At 42.5% G+C, this 17,836-nt stretch overlaps 1 protein-coding gene across 1 annotated transcript in view; it reads left to right on the top strand.

Annotated features, from left to right (window-relative positions):
* Positions 1–504: 504 nt before the first annotated feature.
* fam98b (family with sequence similarity 98 member B) overlaps positions 505–17,836 on the top strand; it is a 50,180-nt gene continuing 32,848 nt past the window's right edge. Inside the window, exons 1-3 of the mRNA XM_070878988.1 lie at positions 505–712; positions 3,295–3,443; positions 17,320–17,454. Of these exons, the coding sequence (XP_070735089.1) occupies positions 675–712; positions 3,295–3,443; positions 17,320–17,454 (322 nt within the window). The 5' untranslated portion in view covers positions 505–674. The remainder of the gene's footprint in view (positions 713–3,294; positions 3,444–17,319; positions 17,455–17,836) is intronic.

Here is a 17,836-nt window from a genome sequence, read left to right as displayed (position 1 = left end):
TATATATATGCATGTATGTTATGTATTTATGTGTGTATGCGTTATGCATATATATGTATATATGCGTGTAAGTGTTATGTGTATATATGTATATATGCGTGCAAGTGTTATGTGTATATATGTATTTATGCATGTAAGTGTTGTGTATAGATATATGTATATTTGCATGTATGTGTTGTGTATATGCATGTATGTGTTGTGTATATGTATATATGCATGGACGTGTTATGTATATGTTATCTGCATGTATGCTATGTATGTTATCTATGCATGTGTGCTATGTATATGTAATATATGCATGTATGTGTTATGTATATATAATATATACATGTAGGTTATGTATGTTGTTATATATTATATATGTATATACGCGTGTGTTATATATTATATATGCATATATGTGTAATTATGTTGGAATGTATGTATATGGCATATATATATTATATATGTGCAGTACCTTCTTCCCGCCTCCAGGAAGGCGATGTTTTGGGAAGGCAAAAGGTTTCCAGAGGACGGGCAGCCCTTTCCCTTTGTATGAAACAAAGGAGCGGGCGCGGTGAATTGAGCAGGAGCGGGAGCTGGCGGCGAGGCTGAGTCCGCCCCCAAGACCGCACTTTAGTTGTATTTAGTCGGACCGGGCCTGAGGCCGCTCAGTTAACTCGCTACTGCTCGCCATGGAGGGCGACGTTCTGGACATGCTGGATGCTCTGGGGTAAGTGTGTGGCGCTTCCATTTCACTCCCAAATAAGAGGGCCCGCTTGACCGTTACTGGCAACTTCTTGCCGGGCGCCGGTGTGTTGGGGTTTAATTTATTGATAAAAATGAAGATGAAAAGAAATCGAGTGAGTGATAACCCCCAGAATGACGCTCATTTTATTTTTTTTAAGAGCACTAAGTTCATAGAATTACATTGAATTTACATCCGGCCCAGGTGGTCTCTGCTGGTGTATTGTGCACCATTTGAACCTCCTGCCACTTTATTTCATCTCATCCCATCAACATATCCTTCTAAACCTTTCTCCCCCATGTGTTTATCTCAATTCCCCTTAAATGCATCTATGCTAGTCGCCTCAACTACTAATGGGGGCATGTTCCACATTCTCCCCAATACAAAAGCAAAATACTGCGGATGCTGGAAATCTGAAATAAAAACACAAAATGCTGGAAATACTCAGCAAGTCAGGCAGCATCTGTGGAGAGAGAAACAGTTTAGTTTCAGGTCGATGACCTTTCGCTCTGAGGAGAGGTCATTGACCTGAAATGTTGACTGTTTCTCCACGGATGCTGCCTGACCTGCTGAGTATTTGCTGCATTTTCTGTTTTTATTTCACATTCTCACCACTCTCTTGAGCAAAGAAGTTCGTTCAGTACTATAAAATGTCTGGGATCTTGTGCAAAATCTAAGCCAACACTTCAGTGCCTTACTGATGAGTGCTGCACTGTCGGAGGTGCCATCTTTTGGATGAGAAGTGTCAGCTGTAATTTTTTTTCTCTAGTAACCAGTGGGGCTTGATTCCACAACTGACTGATCCAAGGCTGACGCCTAATTTAAAAAAAAATCAGTTTCCTCTATTTACTCTTGCTCTCCCTTTTCTCTTACTCTTGCTCTCTACACTTGTTTGTTCTGTTTGCGCTCATGCACTCTCTATTCCCCTTGCACCCTATCCCCCGGCCCCACCGCCACAATTAAGCAGTTCATAAATGTGAAATTTGGTTCAGTGAAAAAAAATCATTCTGCATCTTGTTTTTAAATCAGCTGTGACTGATGGAAAGAAAGACTTGCATTTATATAGCAACTTTCACAACCACCCTCCGCGGATGTCCAAATCACTTCACAGCCAATGAATGTACAATGTAGTCACTGTTGTAATAATAATCTATAACTTCACCCTGCCAACATTACTCAAAATGGTCCCTTGAGACACAAACCAGGTCAGGATAGGCACACTCTCTAATTGTATTACTTGATGCTTTTCAGGAATTAAATGGCCATAATGTAAGAATTTTATTCACCCACCATGAGGTTCTACTGAAATCCTTAAAAGGCATTAAAAAAACATGCATGAACATTTTATATCCACCATTACTCTTTACTGAAGTTGCAGTGATAATGGGGCTTGTAATTTCCACCTTTAATCTCAAGTAGATTTCAGTTATGTACAGTAAAGATTGCAGTATTATATGCACTATAAGATAGAGTGCATAAGGCTGTAATTTCCAGTGTTGTGATTCTAACCTTTTGTAAAAAAGTTCAGAGTAACTACATACGTTTCTGGTATCCTAGTTAAAATAACTTGTGAAAATTTCTGCTACAGCTCTACTTACTTCTAAACAATAACTTTTATTTATATAGCGCCTTTAATGTAGTAAAACGTCCCAATATACTTCTACCCTAACTTCCTTACAGAAGAAGGTAAGTTCCTTCCCTGTAGTGTATAATCCCATCTAGTTGTGGAATTTTTAAGTCCCTGGGAAAATTAAACAAAATTATTCCTATAGTATTCTAGAGACTGTATATTTCAGTTTATAAATCCCTTCAACTGATGTCAGCAATGTGCATCATACAATGTGCATCATACAATCGAACAGTGTTTGACATTCAGGGCACAAACAGATGTTGAAGAACGCTTGGTTATGGAGCCCATAGCTAAGATCGGTTTGAGTGGCGTACTTGACATCCAAAGTTACATGTCTATAGAAGGTCATGAAAATACAATTTGGGGGAATTTAGATTTTTCCTACAAGTTCGATTTTTTTTTTGAAAAAATGTTTGAACACCTACAATTAACTGATGTACTTTATGCTGCCAATGTTTTTCCCTTTGATTTGGATGTAATGACTTTGTATGCAGTACTACAATGCATTTTGTGTTGGTCCTGATGCCATATGAGTATTCAAGTACACTCACAGTTTTGTTAGCGACTGAGCTCTATTTCCCTTAATTTGGATCTGTTCTAAACTCTATAGTGAAAATTTAGAAAAATCTTTTAAAATTTTGTGACATTTTCCTCCTTTGCTTTCCTCCTTTCCTCCTTTGTTACTTTCATTGGACCTTGGTTTTGCAAATATTGTGAACATTACCAGAGAATGCCTGTGTTCCCTTTGCCCAATTTTCTTGTCTCATCTGGATTTTGAAGATCAATTTGACTTTACTTTTGCAGGTCTCCTAATCGTCTGCCCGCGATTATTCCTGCTTTATAAATGTTTCTATTTGTCCAATTAGACCCACGTTTTGATATTCACTTTCTACTCTATTAATCATTAAATGGTATCTCCAATTTATTTTTGATACAGGTACAGTGGACCCTTATTAGAAGAAGAAGCTCTTTTGAAAGCAGTTGAGACTGGGCCGTCTTCTCCTGAATTTACTGAACTCTGCGTGTGGTTATCTTCACAGATTAAAATGTTGTGTAATTTGGAAGAAAGTATAAACGCTACTACCAGTAAGTACCATCTAGAATCAGAACACTGCTTTCCCCCTTGATCTTTCCCTCTCCCAAGAAAAAAGTTACTGAAACCAGACAGGTTTGTTTGTTCCATGGCCCTGCAAATTCCTCTAAAATAGGTTTCCGACAAGCAGAAGATGGGAAGTGGTGTTCCACAAGGATCAGTGCTGTGACCACTGTTGTTCACAATTTAAGAACATAAGAAATAGGAGCAGGAGTAGACCATACGGCCACTCGAGACTGCTCTGCCATTCAATATGATCATGGCTGATCTGATCATGGACTCAGCTCCACTTCCCTGCCTGCTCCCCACAACCCTTTATCCCCTTATCACTCAAGAAACTGTCTATTTCTGTCTTAAATTTATTTAATGTCCCAGCTTCCACAGCTCTCGGAGGCAGCGAATTTCACAGATTTACAACCCTCTGAGAGAAGAACTTCCTCCTCATCTCTGTTTTAAATGGGCGGCCCCTTATTCTAAGATCATACCCTCTAGTTCTAGTCTCCCCCATCAGTGGAAACGCATGGCAGATGCAGTGTAATGTGGATAAATGTGAGGTTATCCACTTTTTGGTGGCAAAAACGCAAAGACAGAATATTATCTGAATGGTGGCAGATTAGGAAAAGGGAAGGTGCAATGAGACCTGGGTGTCATGGTTCATCAGTCATTGAAAGTTGGCATACAGGTACAACAGGCGGTAAAGAAGGCAAATGGTATGTTGGCCTTCATAGCTAGGGGATTTGAGTATAGGAGCAGGGAGGTCTTACTGCAGTTGTACAGGGCCTTGGTGAGGCCTCACCTGGAATATTGTGTTCAGTTTTGGTCTCCTAATCTGAGGAAGGACATTCTTGCTATTGAGGGAGTGCAGCGAAGGTTCACCACACTGATTTCCGGGATGGCTGGACTGACATATGAGGAGAGACTGGATCAACTGGGCTTTTATACATTGGAGTTCAGAAGAATGAGAGGGGATCTCATAGAAACATACGAGATTCTGACCGGACGGGACAGGTTAAATGCGGGTAGATTGTTCCCGATATTGGGGAAGTCCAGAACCAGGGGACACAGGCTTAGGATAAGGGGTAGGCCATTTAGGACTGAGATGAGGAGAAACTTCTTCACTCAGAGTTGTTAACCTGTGGAATTCCCTACCGCAGAGAGTTGTTGATGCCAGTTCATTGGATATATTCAAGAGGGAGTTCGATATGGCCCTTACGGCTCAGGGGATCAAGGGGTATGGAGAGAAAGCAGGAAAGGGGTACTGAGGGAATGATCAGCCATGATCTTATCGAATGGTGGTGCAGGCTCGAAGGGCCGAATGACCTACTCCTGCATCTATTTTCTATGTTTCTATGCATAATCACTTTTTGTGTTTCATGCACAAGGACCCCCAGGTCCCTCTGTACTGCAGCACTTTGCAATTTTTCTCCATTTAAATTATAATTTGCTTTCATATTTTTTTCTGCAAAGTGATAACCTCACATTTTCCCACATTATACTCCATCTGCCAAAATTTTGCCCACTCACTTAGCCTGTCAATATCCCTCTGCAGATTTTTTGTATCCACACAACTTGCTTTCCCACCCATCTTTGTATCATCAGCAAACTTGGCTACATTACACTCTGTCCCTTCGTCCAAGTCATTAATATAGATTGTAAATAGTTAGAGTCCCTGCGGCACCCCACTAGTTATTGTTTGCCAACTGGAAAATGACCAGTTTATCTCGACTCTCTGTTTTCTGTTAGTTAGCCAATCCTCTATCCATGCTAATATATTACCCCCAACCCCGTGAACTTTTGTCTTGAGCAGTAACCTTTTATGTGGCACCTTATCGAATGCCTTCTGGAAATCCAAATACACCAAATCCACTGGTTCTCCCTTATCCACCGTGCTCGTTACATCCTCAAAGAACTCCAGCAAATTTGTCAAACATGATTTCTCTTTCATAAAACCATGCTGACTCTGCTTAATTGAATTATGCTTTTCTAAATGCCCCGCTACTGCTTCTTTAATAATGGACTTCAGCATTTTCCCAACAACAGATGTTAGGCTAACTGGTCCATAGTTTCCTGCTTTTTGTCTGCCTCCTTTTTTAAATAGGGGCCGTACATTTGCGGTTTTCCAATCCGCTGGGACTGCCCCAGAATCCAGGGAATTTTGGCAGATCACAACCAATGCATCCATTATCTCTGCAGCCACTTTTAAGACCCTAGGATGTAAGCCATCAGGTCCAGGGGACTTGTCTGCCTTTAGTCCCTTATTTTACTGAGTACTATTTCTTTAGTGATAGTGATTGTATTAAATTCCTCCCTCCCTATAGCCCCTTGATTATCCACTATTGGAATGTTTTTAGTGTCTTCCACCGTGAAGACCAATACAAAATATTTGTTCAACATCTCTGCCATTTCCCTGTTCTCCGTTATTAATTCCCCAGTCTCATCCTCCAGGGGACCAACATTTACTTTAGCCACTCTTTTCCTTTTTATGTACCTGTCGAAACTCTTACTATCTGTTTATATATTTCATGCTAGTTTACTTTCATAATCTATCTTCCCCCTCTCTATCATTTTTTTTTAGTCGTTCTTTGCTGGTTTTTAAACGTTTCCCAATCCTCTGGCCTCCCACTAGTCTTGGCCACATTGTAAGCACTTGTTTTCAATTTGATACCATCCTTTATTTCCTTGGTTAGCCACGGATGGTTATCCCTTCTCTTATAGTTTTTCCTTCTCAGTGGGATATATTTTTGTTGCGAGTTATGAAATATCTCCTTAAATGTCTGCCACTGCTAATCAACCGTCCCATACTTTAATCTATTTTTCCCAGTCCACTTTAGCCAACTCTGCCTTCATACTTTTGCAGTCTGCTTTGTTTAAGCCAGGACACTGGTTTGAGATCCAACTTTTTCACCCTCCAACTGAATTTGAAATTCAACCATGTTATGGTCACTCATACCTAGAGGATCCTTTTCTCAGATCATTTATTAATCCTGTCTCATTACACAGTACCAGATCTAAGATAGTCTGCTCCCTGGTTGATTCCGCAATGTACTGTTCAAGGAAACTATCCCGGATACACTCTGAACTCTTCCTCAAGGCTACCCTTTTGCTTTGTCCAATCAATAGGAAGGTTCGCCCATGATTATTGCCATTCCTTTTTTACAAGCCTCCATTATTTCTTGATTTATATTCCATCCAACATTGTAGCTACTGTTAGGGGGCCTATAGACTACACCCACCAGCGACTTTTTCCCCTTATTATTCCTTATCTCCACTCAAACTGATTCAACATCTTGATCTTCTGAGCCAATATCGTTTCTCACTAATGCACTTTTATTAACACTGCTACCCCACCTCCTTTTCCTTTCTGTCTGTCCTTCCGAATTGTCAAATACCCCAAAATATTTAGTTCCCAGTCCAGGTCACCTTGCAACCACATCTCTGTAATGGCCATCAGATCATACCCATTTGTATCTATTTGTGCCGTCAGCTCATTCTAGCGGAAAGGATAAATAGGGTGGTCACTCACGGACTTTAAACTCAAATGAGGGTGTCGGGAGGGCTCAGGTGGAAATTGAAGTACAAAATGGTTCAAAAACAAACTAAAGGGAAGAGAGTAGAGTAACAGTCTGACATTGTGCTTTAGGCTAAACGATGTAAAGTGATTGAACCAGGAGAGAGAAATAAGAAACGTGAGTAAAACATTAGAACTGAAAGACAGACTGCGGTGTGTGGCCTAAATAAGCGTTATTTATACAACCAGACAGAGTATAAGGAATAAATTGATTGAACTGCAGGCGCGAATTCAAATTGGAAGCCATGACATGGCAACCATCATGGAGTCATAGCTGCAAGACAGTGAGGACTGGGAACTAAATTTTCCAGGTTATAAAGTCTACAGGAATGGAAAATGGCAGAGTGGGAGGAGCACCCTCAGTGGTTAAGGATTAAATGACTTCAATGATGAGAGGATATAAAGAGAGGGAAGCATGCAGTGGAGACTTTATGGATAGAATTAAGTAATAGCAAAGGGATTTTAAGACTGTCGTGGGAGTTGTGTATTGGCCTCCTGGTAGCAACTGTGAAGTGCTAAATTGTATAAATGCAGAGATTAGACAAGCATGTAACAAAGTCAGAGTGGTTTTAATGAGGGATTGTAACTTTCATATACATTGGGATAAGTACCCATTGGAAAGGTAGCGATTCTCGAGTGTGTCCGGGATAGTTTTCAGCAACAACACATCCTAGAGGCAACAAAGGGGAGAAAGCCATATTAGATTTAGTAATGAGTAATGAGTCAGATTTACTTAACAGCCAAACTGTGTATGAACGTTTATCCAATAACGTACATAACGGGGGTGGGGGAAATTGCGGTCAGAGGCTTCCTTCGTACAAATGCCTTCAACCCTAAAAAAAATCTACGAAAGTACCTGGTGGTACCGGAGGAACGCAAGATCCCAGTCGGAGGCCTAGATTCGCTGCGTAGCTTATGGGGAGATGACTTCAAGGTACATGCGTACGTACAAGCTGGAGTCACGTGGGTCTGGACCACCAATCACTATGTAGTATTCTCATTGATAAAAATGGGAACTCTGTGCGAGTTCCCTTTACTATCAACGAGAAAAAACCCTGAACACTGAAACACAGCATAATAAATAAAAAACCTTACATATTTAAATTTAAATGTTTTAGAAAAAAAAAATATTTAAGGGAATGTTTTTAACGTGTTTTAATAGTGTTAAAAATAAACTTATCTTAATGGACATGGTTTTTAATCTAAAAATGAGTGTATAAATTTAATTTTTATATGTTTTAAAACTCTTACGCTGGTAAAATTAAGCTATAGAAACATAGAAAATGGGTGCAGGAGTAGGCCATTCGAGCCTGCACCGCCATTCAATGAGTTCATGGCTGAACATGCAACTTCAGTACCCCATTCCTGCTTTCTCGCCATACCCCTTGATCCCCCTAGTAGTAAGGACAACATCTAACTCCTTTTTGAATATATTTAGTGAATTGGCCTCAACAACTTCCTGTGGTAGAGAATTCCACAGGTTCACCACTCTCTGGGTGAAGAAGTTTCTCCTCATCTCGGTCCTAAATGGCTTACCCCTTATCCTTAGACTGTGACCCCTGGTTCTGGACTTCCCCAACATTGGGAACATTCTTCCTGCATCTAACCTGTCTAAACCCGTCAGAATTTTAAATGTTTCGATGAGATCCCCTCTCATTCTTCTGAACTCCAGTGAATACAAGCCCAGTTGATCCAGTCTTTCTTGATATGTCAGTCCCGCCATCCCGGGAATCAGTCTGGTGAACCTTCGCTGCACTCCCTCAATACAAGAATGTCCTTCCTCAAGTTAGGAGACCAAAACTGTACACAATACTCCAGGTGTGGACTCGCCAAGGCCCTGTACAACTGTAATAACACCTCCCTGCCCCGGTACTCAAATCCCCTCGCTGTGAAGGCCAACATGCTATTTGCTTTCTTAACTGCCTGCTGTACCTGCATGCCAACCTTCAATGACTGATGTACCATGACACCCAAGTCTCGTTACACCTCCCCTTTTCCTAATCTGTCACCATTCAGATAATAGTCTGTCTCCCTGTTTTTACCACCAAAGTGGATAACCTCACATTTATCCACATTATACTTCATCTGCCATGCATTTGCCCATTCACCTAACCTATCCAAGTCACTCTGCAGCCTCATAGCATCCTCCTCGCAGCTCACACTGCCACCCAACTTAGTGTCATCCGCAAATTTGGAGATACTACATTTAATCCCCTCGACTAAATCATTAATGTACAATGTAAACAGCTGGGGCCCCAGCACAGAACCTTGCGGTACCCCACCAGTCACTGCCTGCCATTCTGAAAAGTACCCATTTACTCCTACTCTTTGCTTCCTGTCTGCCAACCAGTTCTCAATACATGTCAGCACACTACCCCCAATCCCATGTGCTTTAACTTTGCACTTTAATCTCTTGTGTGGGACCTTGTCGAAAGCCTTCTGAAAGTCCAAATACACCACATCATCTGGTTCTCCCTTGTCCACTCTACTGGAAACATCCTCAAAAAATTCCAGAAGATTTGTCAAGCATGATTTCCCTTTCACAAATCCAGGCTGACTTGTACCTATCATGTCACCTCTTTCCAAATGCGCTGCTATGACATCCTTAATAATTGATTCCATCATTTTACCCACTACCGATGTCAGGCTGACCGGTCTATAACTCCCTGGTTTCTCTCTCCCTCCTTTTTTTAAAAAGTGGGGTTACATTGGCTACCCTCCACTCCATAGGAACTGATCCAGAGTCTATGGTATGTTGGAAAATGACTGTCAATGCATCCGCTATTTCCAAGGCCACCTCCTTAAGTACTCTGGGATGCAGTCCATCAGGCCCTGGGGATTTATCGGCCTTCAATCCCATCAATTTTCCCAACACAATTTCCCGACTAATAAGGATCTCCCTCAGTTCCTCCTTCTTACTAGACCCTCTGACCCCTTTTATATCCGGAAGTTGTTTGTGTCCTCCTTAGTGAATACCGAACCAAAGTACTTGTTCAATTGGTCTGCCATTTCTTTGTTTCCCGTTCTGACTTCCTCTGATTCTGACTGCAGGGGACCTACATTTGTCTTTACTAACCTTTTACTCTTTACATATCTATAGAAGCTTTTGCAGTCCGTCTTAATGTCCCCTGCAAGCTTCCTCTCGTACTCTATTTTCCCTGCCCTAATCAAACCCTTTGTCCTCCCCTGCTGAGTTCTGAATTTCTCCCAGTCCCCGGGTTCGCTGCTATTTCTGGCCAATTTGTATGCCACTTCCTTGGCTTTAATACTATCCCTGATTTCCCTTGATAGCCACGGTTGAGCCATCTTCCCTTTTTTATTTTTATGCCAGACAGGGATGTACAATTGTTGTAGTTCATCCATGCAGTCTCTCAATGTCTGACATTGCCCATCCACAGTCAACCCCTTAAGCATCATTCGCCAATCTATCCTAGCCAATTCACGCCTCATACCTTCAAAGTTACCCTTCTTTAAGTTCTGGACCATGGTCTCTGAATTAACTGTTTCATTCTCCATCCTAATGTAGAATTCCACCATATTATGGTCACTCTTCCCCAAGGGGCCTCGCACAACGAGATTGCTAATTAATCCTCTCTCATTACACAACACCCAGTCTAAGATGGCCTCCCTCCTAGTTGGTTCCTCGACATATTGGTCTAGAAAACCATCCCTTATGCACTCCAGGAAATCCACCACCACCGTATTGCTTCCGGTTTGGTTAGCCCAATCTGTATGCATATTAAAGTCACCCATGATAACTGCTGCACCTTTATTGCATGCACCCCTAATTTCCTGTTTGATGCCCTCCCCAACATCACTACTACTGTTTGAAGCTCTCTACACAACTCTCACTAACATTTTTTGCCCCTTGGTGTTCTGCAGCTCTACCCATATAGATTCCACATCATCCAAGCTCATGTCCTTCCTAACTATTGCATTAATCTCCTCTTTAACCAGCACTGCTACCGCACCTCCTCTTCCTTTTATTCTATCCTTCCTGAATGTTGAATACTCTTGGATGTTGAGTTCCCAGCCCTGATCATCCTGGAGCCACGTCTCTGTAATCCCAATCACAGCTTATCTGTTAACATCTATTTGCACAGTTAATTCATCCACCTTATTACGGATACTCCTTGCATTAAGACACAAAGCCTTCAGGCTTGTTTTTTTAACACCCTTTATCCTTTTAGATGTAGTGTGGCCCTTTTTGTTTCTTGCCTTTTGTTTACTCGGCCTTCCACTATTGCTTTTTACCTTTCTACCATCTGTTTCTGACTCCATATTACTTCGCCTTGTCTCGCTGCATAGGTTCCCATCCCCCTGCCATATTAGTTTAAACACTCCCAAACTGCATTAGCAAATGTTACCCCTAGGACATCAGTTCTAGTCCTGCCCACATTGATAAAGTCCCACATAAAAAAATTGTTAACTAAGGTAGATGTCCATGGAATTGAGGGTTAGAAAATTGGCTGAGCTGTAAGAGACGAGAGTCGGGATAATAGGTAGGTACTCAAATTGGCAGGATGTGACTAGTCGTGTCCCGCAGGGATCGATGTTGGGGCCTCAACCAGTCATGGTATTTATTAACGACTTAGAAGATGGGATAGAAAGTCATATATCCAAATTTACATTTGACACAAAGACAGGCGGCATTGTCGATGAAAGCATAAAATTACATGATCACGTATTACTTGGAAAATAAAAATATAAATGGGGTAGAAGAGCAAAGAGATCTCGAGTACAAATACACAAATCACAAAGTATCAACACAGGTTAACAAGGCCGTAAAAAGACAAACCAAGCACTTGGGTTTATTTCTCAAGGGCTAGAATTGAAAAGTAGTGAAGTTATACTAAACTTGTATCGAACCTTGGTTAGACCACATTTGGAGTTCTGAGTGCAGTTCTGGTCGCCATATTATAAAAAGGATACAGAGGCACTGGAGAGGGTGCAGAGAAGATTTACAAGATTGATAGCAGAAATGCGAGAGTACACCTATTGGGAAAGGATGAACAGGCTGGGTCTCTTTTTTTTTTTCTCTTGAAAAGAGAAGGCTGAGGGGTGACTATATAGAGGTCTTTAGCATTATGAAAGGTTTTTGATAGAGTAGATAGAGAGAGAGAATTTACACTTTTGGGGAAAAGCATAACTCGAAGCCATCAATATAAGATAGTCACCAAGAAATCCAAAAGGGAATTCAGAAGAACCTTCTTTACCCAGAGAGTGGTGAGAATGTGGAACTCGCTGCCACAGGGAGTGGTTGAAGCGAATAGTATGGATACATTTAAGGGGAGGTTAGATAAACATATGGGGGAGAAGGGAATAGAGGGTTATGCTAAGAGGGTTAGATGAGGAAAGACAGGAGGAGGGTTGAGTGGAGTATTAGCACCGACATGGACTGGTTGGGCCGAATGGTCTGTTTCTGTGCTGTATATCCTATGTTTAGCTTGAAGTTTTGCTCCATTGGTCACTGAGGAGAAATAATTACTTCTCATTATATATGAAATCCTGGGTAAGAATCTGTGTCATAGTGGTTTATGTATTCTTGTAATGGCTTTTAATTGGGAAATTCAATTAATATTTTGGCAAAACTATATCAGAAATTCTGAGTAGAAAATTATCCTAGAAATAATACTGTTAGTCCATATTTAAATACAGGCGGAAGATGACATGAATTCCGTCCTTGCAAACTACCGCCACATCTCCAACCTCCCTTTCCTCTCAAGTCCTTGAACGTGTTGTCGCCTCCCAAATCCATGCCCATCTTTCCCGCAACTCCATGTTTGAATCCCTTCAATTAGGTTTCCGCCCCTGCCACTGTACTGAAACAGCTCTTCTCAAAGTCACAAATGACATATTTTTTGACTGACAAAGGTAAGCTATCCCTCCTCGTACTTCTTGACCTGTCTGCAGCCTTTGCATCCTTCTCCGATGCCTCTCCACCATCATCCAGCTGGGTGGGACTGCACTCACCTGGTTCCATTCTTATCTATCTAATCGTAGCCAGAGAATCACCTGCAACGGCTTCTCTTCCCACCCCCACATAGTTGCCTCTGGTGTCCCGCAAGGATCTATCCTTGACCCCCCTCCTATTTCTCATCTACATGCTGCCCCTTGCCGACATCATCTGAAACATCATGTCAGTTTCCACATATACCCTGCTCTACTTACCACCAATTCTCTCGACCCCTCCACGGTCTCTAAATTATCAGACTGCCTTTCCGACATCCCGTTCTGGATGAGCAAAAATGTTCTCCAATTAAATATTGGAAAGACTGAAGCCATTGCTTTCAGTCCCAGTCACAAACTCCGTTCCGTAGCCACTGACTCTATCCCCCCCACCCCCTCCCCAAGAAGTTGAACCACACTGTTCACAACATGTTTGACCCTGAAATGTGCTTCCGACCACATATCTGCAACATAACTAACACCGGTTATTTCCAACTCTGTAACATTGGCCATCTTCACCCTTGCCTCAGCTCATCCGCCACTGATATCCTCATCCCTGTCTTTGTTACCTCTAGGCTTGACTTTTCCAACGCACTCCTGGCTGGCTTCCCACGTTTTACCCTACGTAAACTTGAGATCATCCAAAACTCAACTGCACATGTCCTAACTCACACCAAGTCCTGTTCACCTATCATCCCTGTGCTCACTGACCTACATTGGCTCCCGGTTAAGAATTTCAAAATTCTCATCCTTGTTTTCAAATCCCTCCATGGTCTCGCCCCTCCCGATTTCTGTAGTCTCCTCCAGCCCCACAACCACCGAGATATCTGCGCTCTTCTAATTCTGTCCTCTTGAGTATCCCTGATTTATAATCATTCAACCATTGGTGGATGTGCCTTCTGTTGCCTAGGCCCTAAGCTCTGGAATTACCCGCCTAAACCCCTCTGCCACTCTACCTCTCTTTCCTCCTTTAAGACGCTCATTAAACCTACCTTTTTGACCAAGCTTTTAGTCACCTGCGCTAATTTCTACTTATGCGGCTCGGTGTCAAATTTTTATCGCATAATACTCCTGTGAAGCGCCTTGGGATGTTTCACTACGTTAAAGGTGCTATATAAATACAAGTTGTTGTTGATCAATTTACCCCTACAGTTTTTACACCCAGCAACATTGGATAGATGAAAGCAACTTAAATGTGATTTTAAATTAATTGTTACAGGAAGCAAGAGATTTTGTCAATTTACTACCCCCAGTGAATCCCCTTTCCGGGGGGGGAGTTTGCAGAGCTGAATAATTCATTAGATGTAGTAAGTTTTTAAAATGGTAATGGAGTCTAAAGACAGACAAATCTCTATAACCTGATGGTTTCCACCCGAGGGTATTGAAAGAAGTAAGTGAGGAAATTGTAGCTGCTCCAGTCATGGTCTTCCCGAGCTGTCTGGATTCAGGAATTATCCTCTTGGATTGTAAAATTACCAATGTTACTCTATTATTTAAGAAGAGGTAAACTAGGAAATGATAGGCCTATTAGTCTAATGCCTGTTGTTAGGAAGTTACGAGAATCTGTTAACAACAATAACTTGCTTTTATATAGCACCTTTAAATGCAATAAAATGTCCCAAAGTGCTTCATAGGAGTGTTATCAAACAAAATTTGACACCAAGCCATATAAGGAGATATTAGGACAGATGACCAAAAGCTTAGTCAGAGGTAGGTTTTAAGGAATGTCTTAAAGGAGGAGAGAGAGGCGGAGAGCCTTCAAGATATCTGCGCTTGCAGCTCTGGCCTCTTGTGCATCCCAGATTTTAATCGTTCCACCACTGACGGTCATGCATTCAGCTGCATTGGCCCTGAGCTCTGGAATTCCCCTCCATCTCTACGCCCCCCTCCTTTTTTTTTGTGCTACCTCTTGGAACAAAGAGCACTTGGACAAATATGAACCAATCAGAGTTCATGGATTTGAAAAGGCTAAGTCATGTTTAACAAACCTAGTTGCATTTATTGAGGAGGTAACAGATGTGTTAGATAAGGGAGTGTCTATGGATGTTATTTATATGGACATCCAGAAGGCATTCGATAAGATTCCACATAACAGACTGTTAACAAAAATGAAAGCGCATGAAATAGCAGGCAACATTTGACGAGGGGAGGGAATTAGTTAGGAAGTAAGAGGTAAAGAGTAGGCATAATGGGTATGTACTCAAATTTGCAGGATGTAACTTGTGCTGGCCCCTAAGGATTTGTACTGGGGTCTCAGCTTGTCACTATTTTTAATTGAAGAAATGCTGCAAATTTTCAGTACATGGCAGTCACGTTAAATCAGTTAGTACTAAAGGTTGAACCTCCCTTATCTGGGACTCCCTTATCCGGCAACACTTCTCATCTGGCACCATTCCCAGCCGCCGGGTGGCGCATGCGCAGAACACGGCCGGTCAAAATCCTTCCTTCCCTGCTGACTCCTACGATTGTGATTATCTATTTTTCTAAATGATGATCTATTTTTCTGTTGTTTATAATTTTTTTGCAGGTTTAGGTTTCTGTTGCAGATCTCCCCCCACCCTCCCGTGGCCTTCCTTGTTGCCACACTTCCAGCCCCCAGCCAGCCAGCCCCGAAACACCGCTGGACTCCCGCGACCAGTCTGGGAGCATACATTTTTTTTTTAATTCGTAAAATTCTCACCAATATGATCTCTCTCCTCGATGCCAGGGTTATCGGCTGCCTCCTCCTCGTCGCCCTCTGGAACTCCTGTAGCCACAGTCCTCGGGCCGGCCGCTCCTCCCTACAGCGCTCCCTTCGGGCTGGTGGGCCACATCCTCGGGCCACTTGGGCTGCGCTGACCTCCTTCCCCCCCCCCCCCCTCACTTTACCCTCACCCCCTCTCCCCCTCTCACTTCCCCCCCCCCCCCCCCCCCACCTCCGGCCGCTGACCTCCTCTCATCCGGCAAAATCCTTTATTCGGCACAGGCCAGGTCCCGAGGGTGCTGGATAAGGGAGGTTCAATTGTATTACTTTCATATGACGGGAACAGCTTATAACTGGATGTCTAGTTTGGCTACTCAATTCGATGGCCTCCTGAGATGCCTCTTACAACAGATCTTAGTGGGCAGGTTGGTGTGATGTGTTCCATGGTCTGGGACTCATGGCCATAGTCACACTTCAGGTCATCTTTCACTAATGGAGCAGGTGGCCACATTGCCCATGCTCTGTGCAGATTCGGTTGAGCGCTGTCCACTGTCTATGAGGAAAGTCAAAGCCAGGGACCTCTGCTGTTGGGTCAGTGATGAGGTGTTGGTTCTTTATGTTGCATGCGTCTCACGATTCCGTCATCTGGATAGTGGGTTGATATCAGCTGCATGAATATTGACTGCTGTTTCCCAGAATGGCCGGTGCGATTTTGAGTGCCTTTCATGGTGGGTTTTTCAAGTCTTTGTGAAAGGGAAGGTTGATGTTGCTCATGATTTTTTCATTGTCACGGAGCGAATGGCAGGCGGGGCAATGTAGGACAGCATCAGAAGCCACTCAGTTGGAGTGGACTTGAGCATCCTTGGCACGGTCCTCATGGCAGCATTTAGCTGCACGTCCACGATCTTAGTGTGGCAGCAGCAGGACAATGAGGCAGAGCAGTATTCTGAAGCAGAGTAGATTGGGGCCACTGGGCTTCCTCATGATGTTCCAGTGAGTTTCCAGATTAGGTTCACCCTGGTTTTTACGTTTTGGCTGGTGAGATGAGGCCGATAGGTGAGAGTCCTGTCCAACGTGACGCCCAGGTATTTTGGATGGTCATGGGTAAGTCACCTTCCGCGGAAGGAAACGTTGAGTTCTTCACCGACGCAACTCTTCTCTGGATTGGGCCGGAGGTGCCATGTCCGGAAGTCGCATTCCTGTAGGTCCAGGTCGCTTATGAGCATCCTACATTCTTCCTGTAGCATTGATACCTACGCCAGCAGTGCTATGTCATCGGCATAGGCGAACTCCCGGGATTTGATGCAGGGATGTCTGCTGCCGATGTGAGCACGACCCCTGTGGCAGTCCGTTGTTGAACATCCTTGTTAGTTAGTGAAATGCGAACTATGTGATCTGATAGCAGTCTGATTTACTGGCATATATTGGAATCAGAGCCTCTTGTGCTTTATACAGCTGCCATTTCTGAGTGACTTTTGTCTGCTCATGTGATGCATTGCTTTGGTTGTATGGTGCTTTAGCATTGGAGAGAGAGATTTGTGATGTAGAATATCCTGTTTTCTTGGGTAGATTCAGCTTGACAACCAGTATTAAAGGAAATATATGCAATATGTTTTTCTCTACGTATTTTGTAATACATTTTTAATTCTAATGGCTCTTGCTATTTAAGGTGCAGATGATGTTGAAAGCTTTCTGCTGGAGATTAATGGCTTCCTAAAAGAGATGTCTTGCCCTTATTCAGCACTTCTCACAGGAGATTTTAAAGAGAGACTAAAAAAGAAAGAAGACTGCTTAAAACTTCTGTGTAAGTTACATTCTTATACTCCAGCGTGGTAGAATTCTTATAGCTGATGATTTCTATGAATTTGTTGCAGGAGTTGCAACTGTAATCTTTTGTTAGATTTAAAATGTAAAATTGTTTCTAACATATTGCAAAGAAATTAATGTACAAAGTAAGTTTTAGAAGTAGTAGTATTGTTTGGCAGTACTATGTGGTACTTTCATCTAAAGTGTTTTAAGACGGTGTTTGACTCGCCACCATTCACCACAAGGTGTCCCCAAAATACCTTGTTACAGGAATTCAGTGGTGTCTGTGACTGGAGCTTTGAAGGATCTTTGGCATAGGCAGCCCCATGGCACGTTTTCAAAGTGGATATTCTTTGCTCGGTTACCTAAATACGAGCATG

The sequence above is a fragment of the Pristiophorus japonicus genome, chromosome 4 (genome assembly GCF_044704955.1).
Source record: "Pristiophorus japonicus isolate sPriJap1 chromosome 4, sPriJap1.hap1, whole genome shotgun sequence".
NCBI classification, from domain to species: Eukaryota; Metazoa; Chordata; class Chondrichthyes; family Pristiophoridae; genus Pristiophorus; species Pristiophorus japonicus.
The sequence above is the reverse complement of the archived record's forward strand: the minus strand, read 5'-3'. Positions and strand labels throughout refer to the sequence as shown.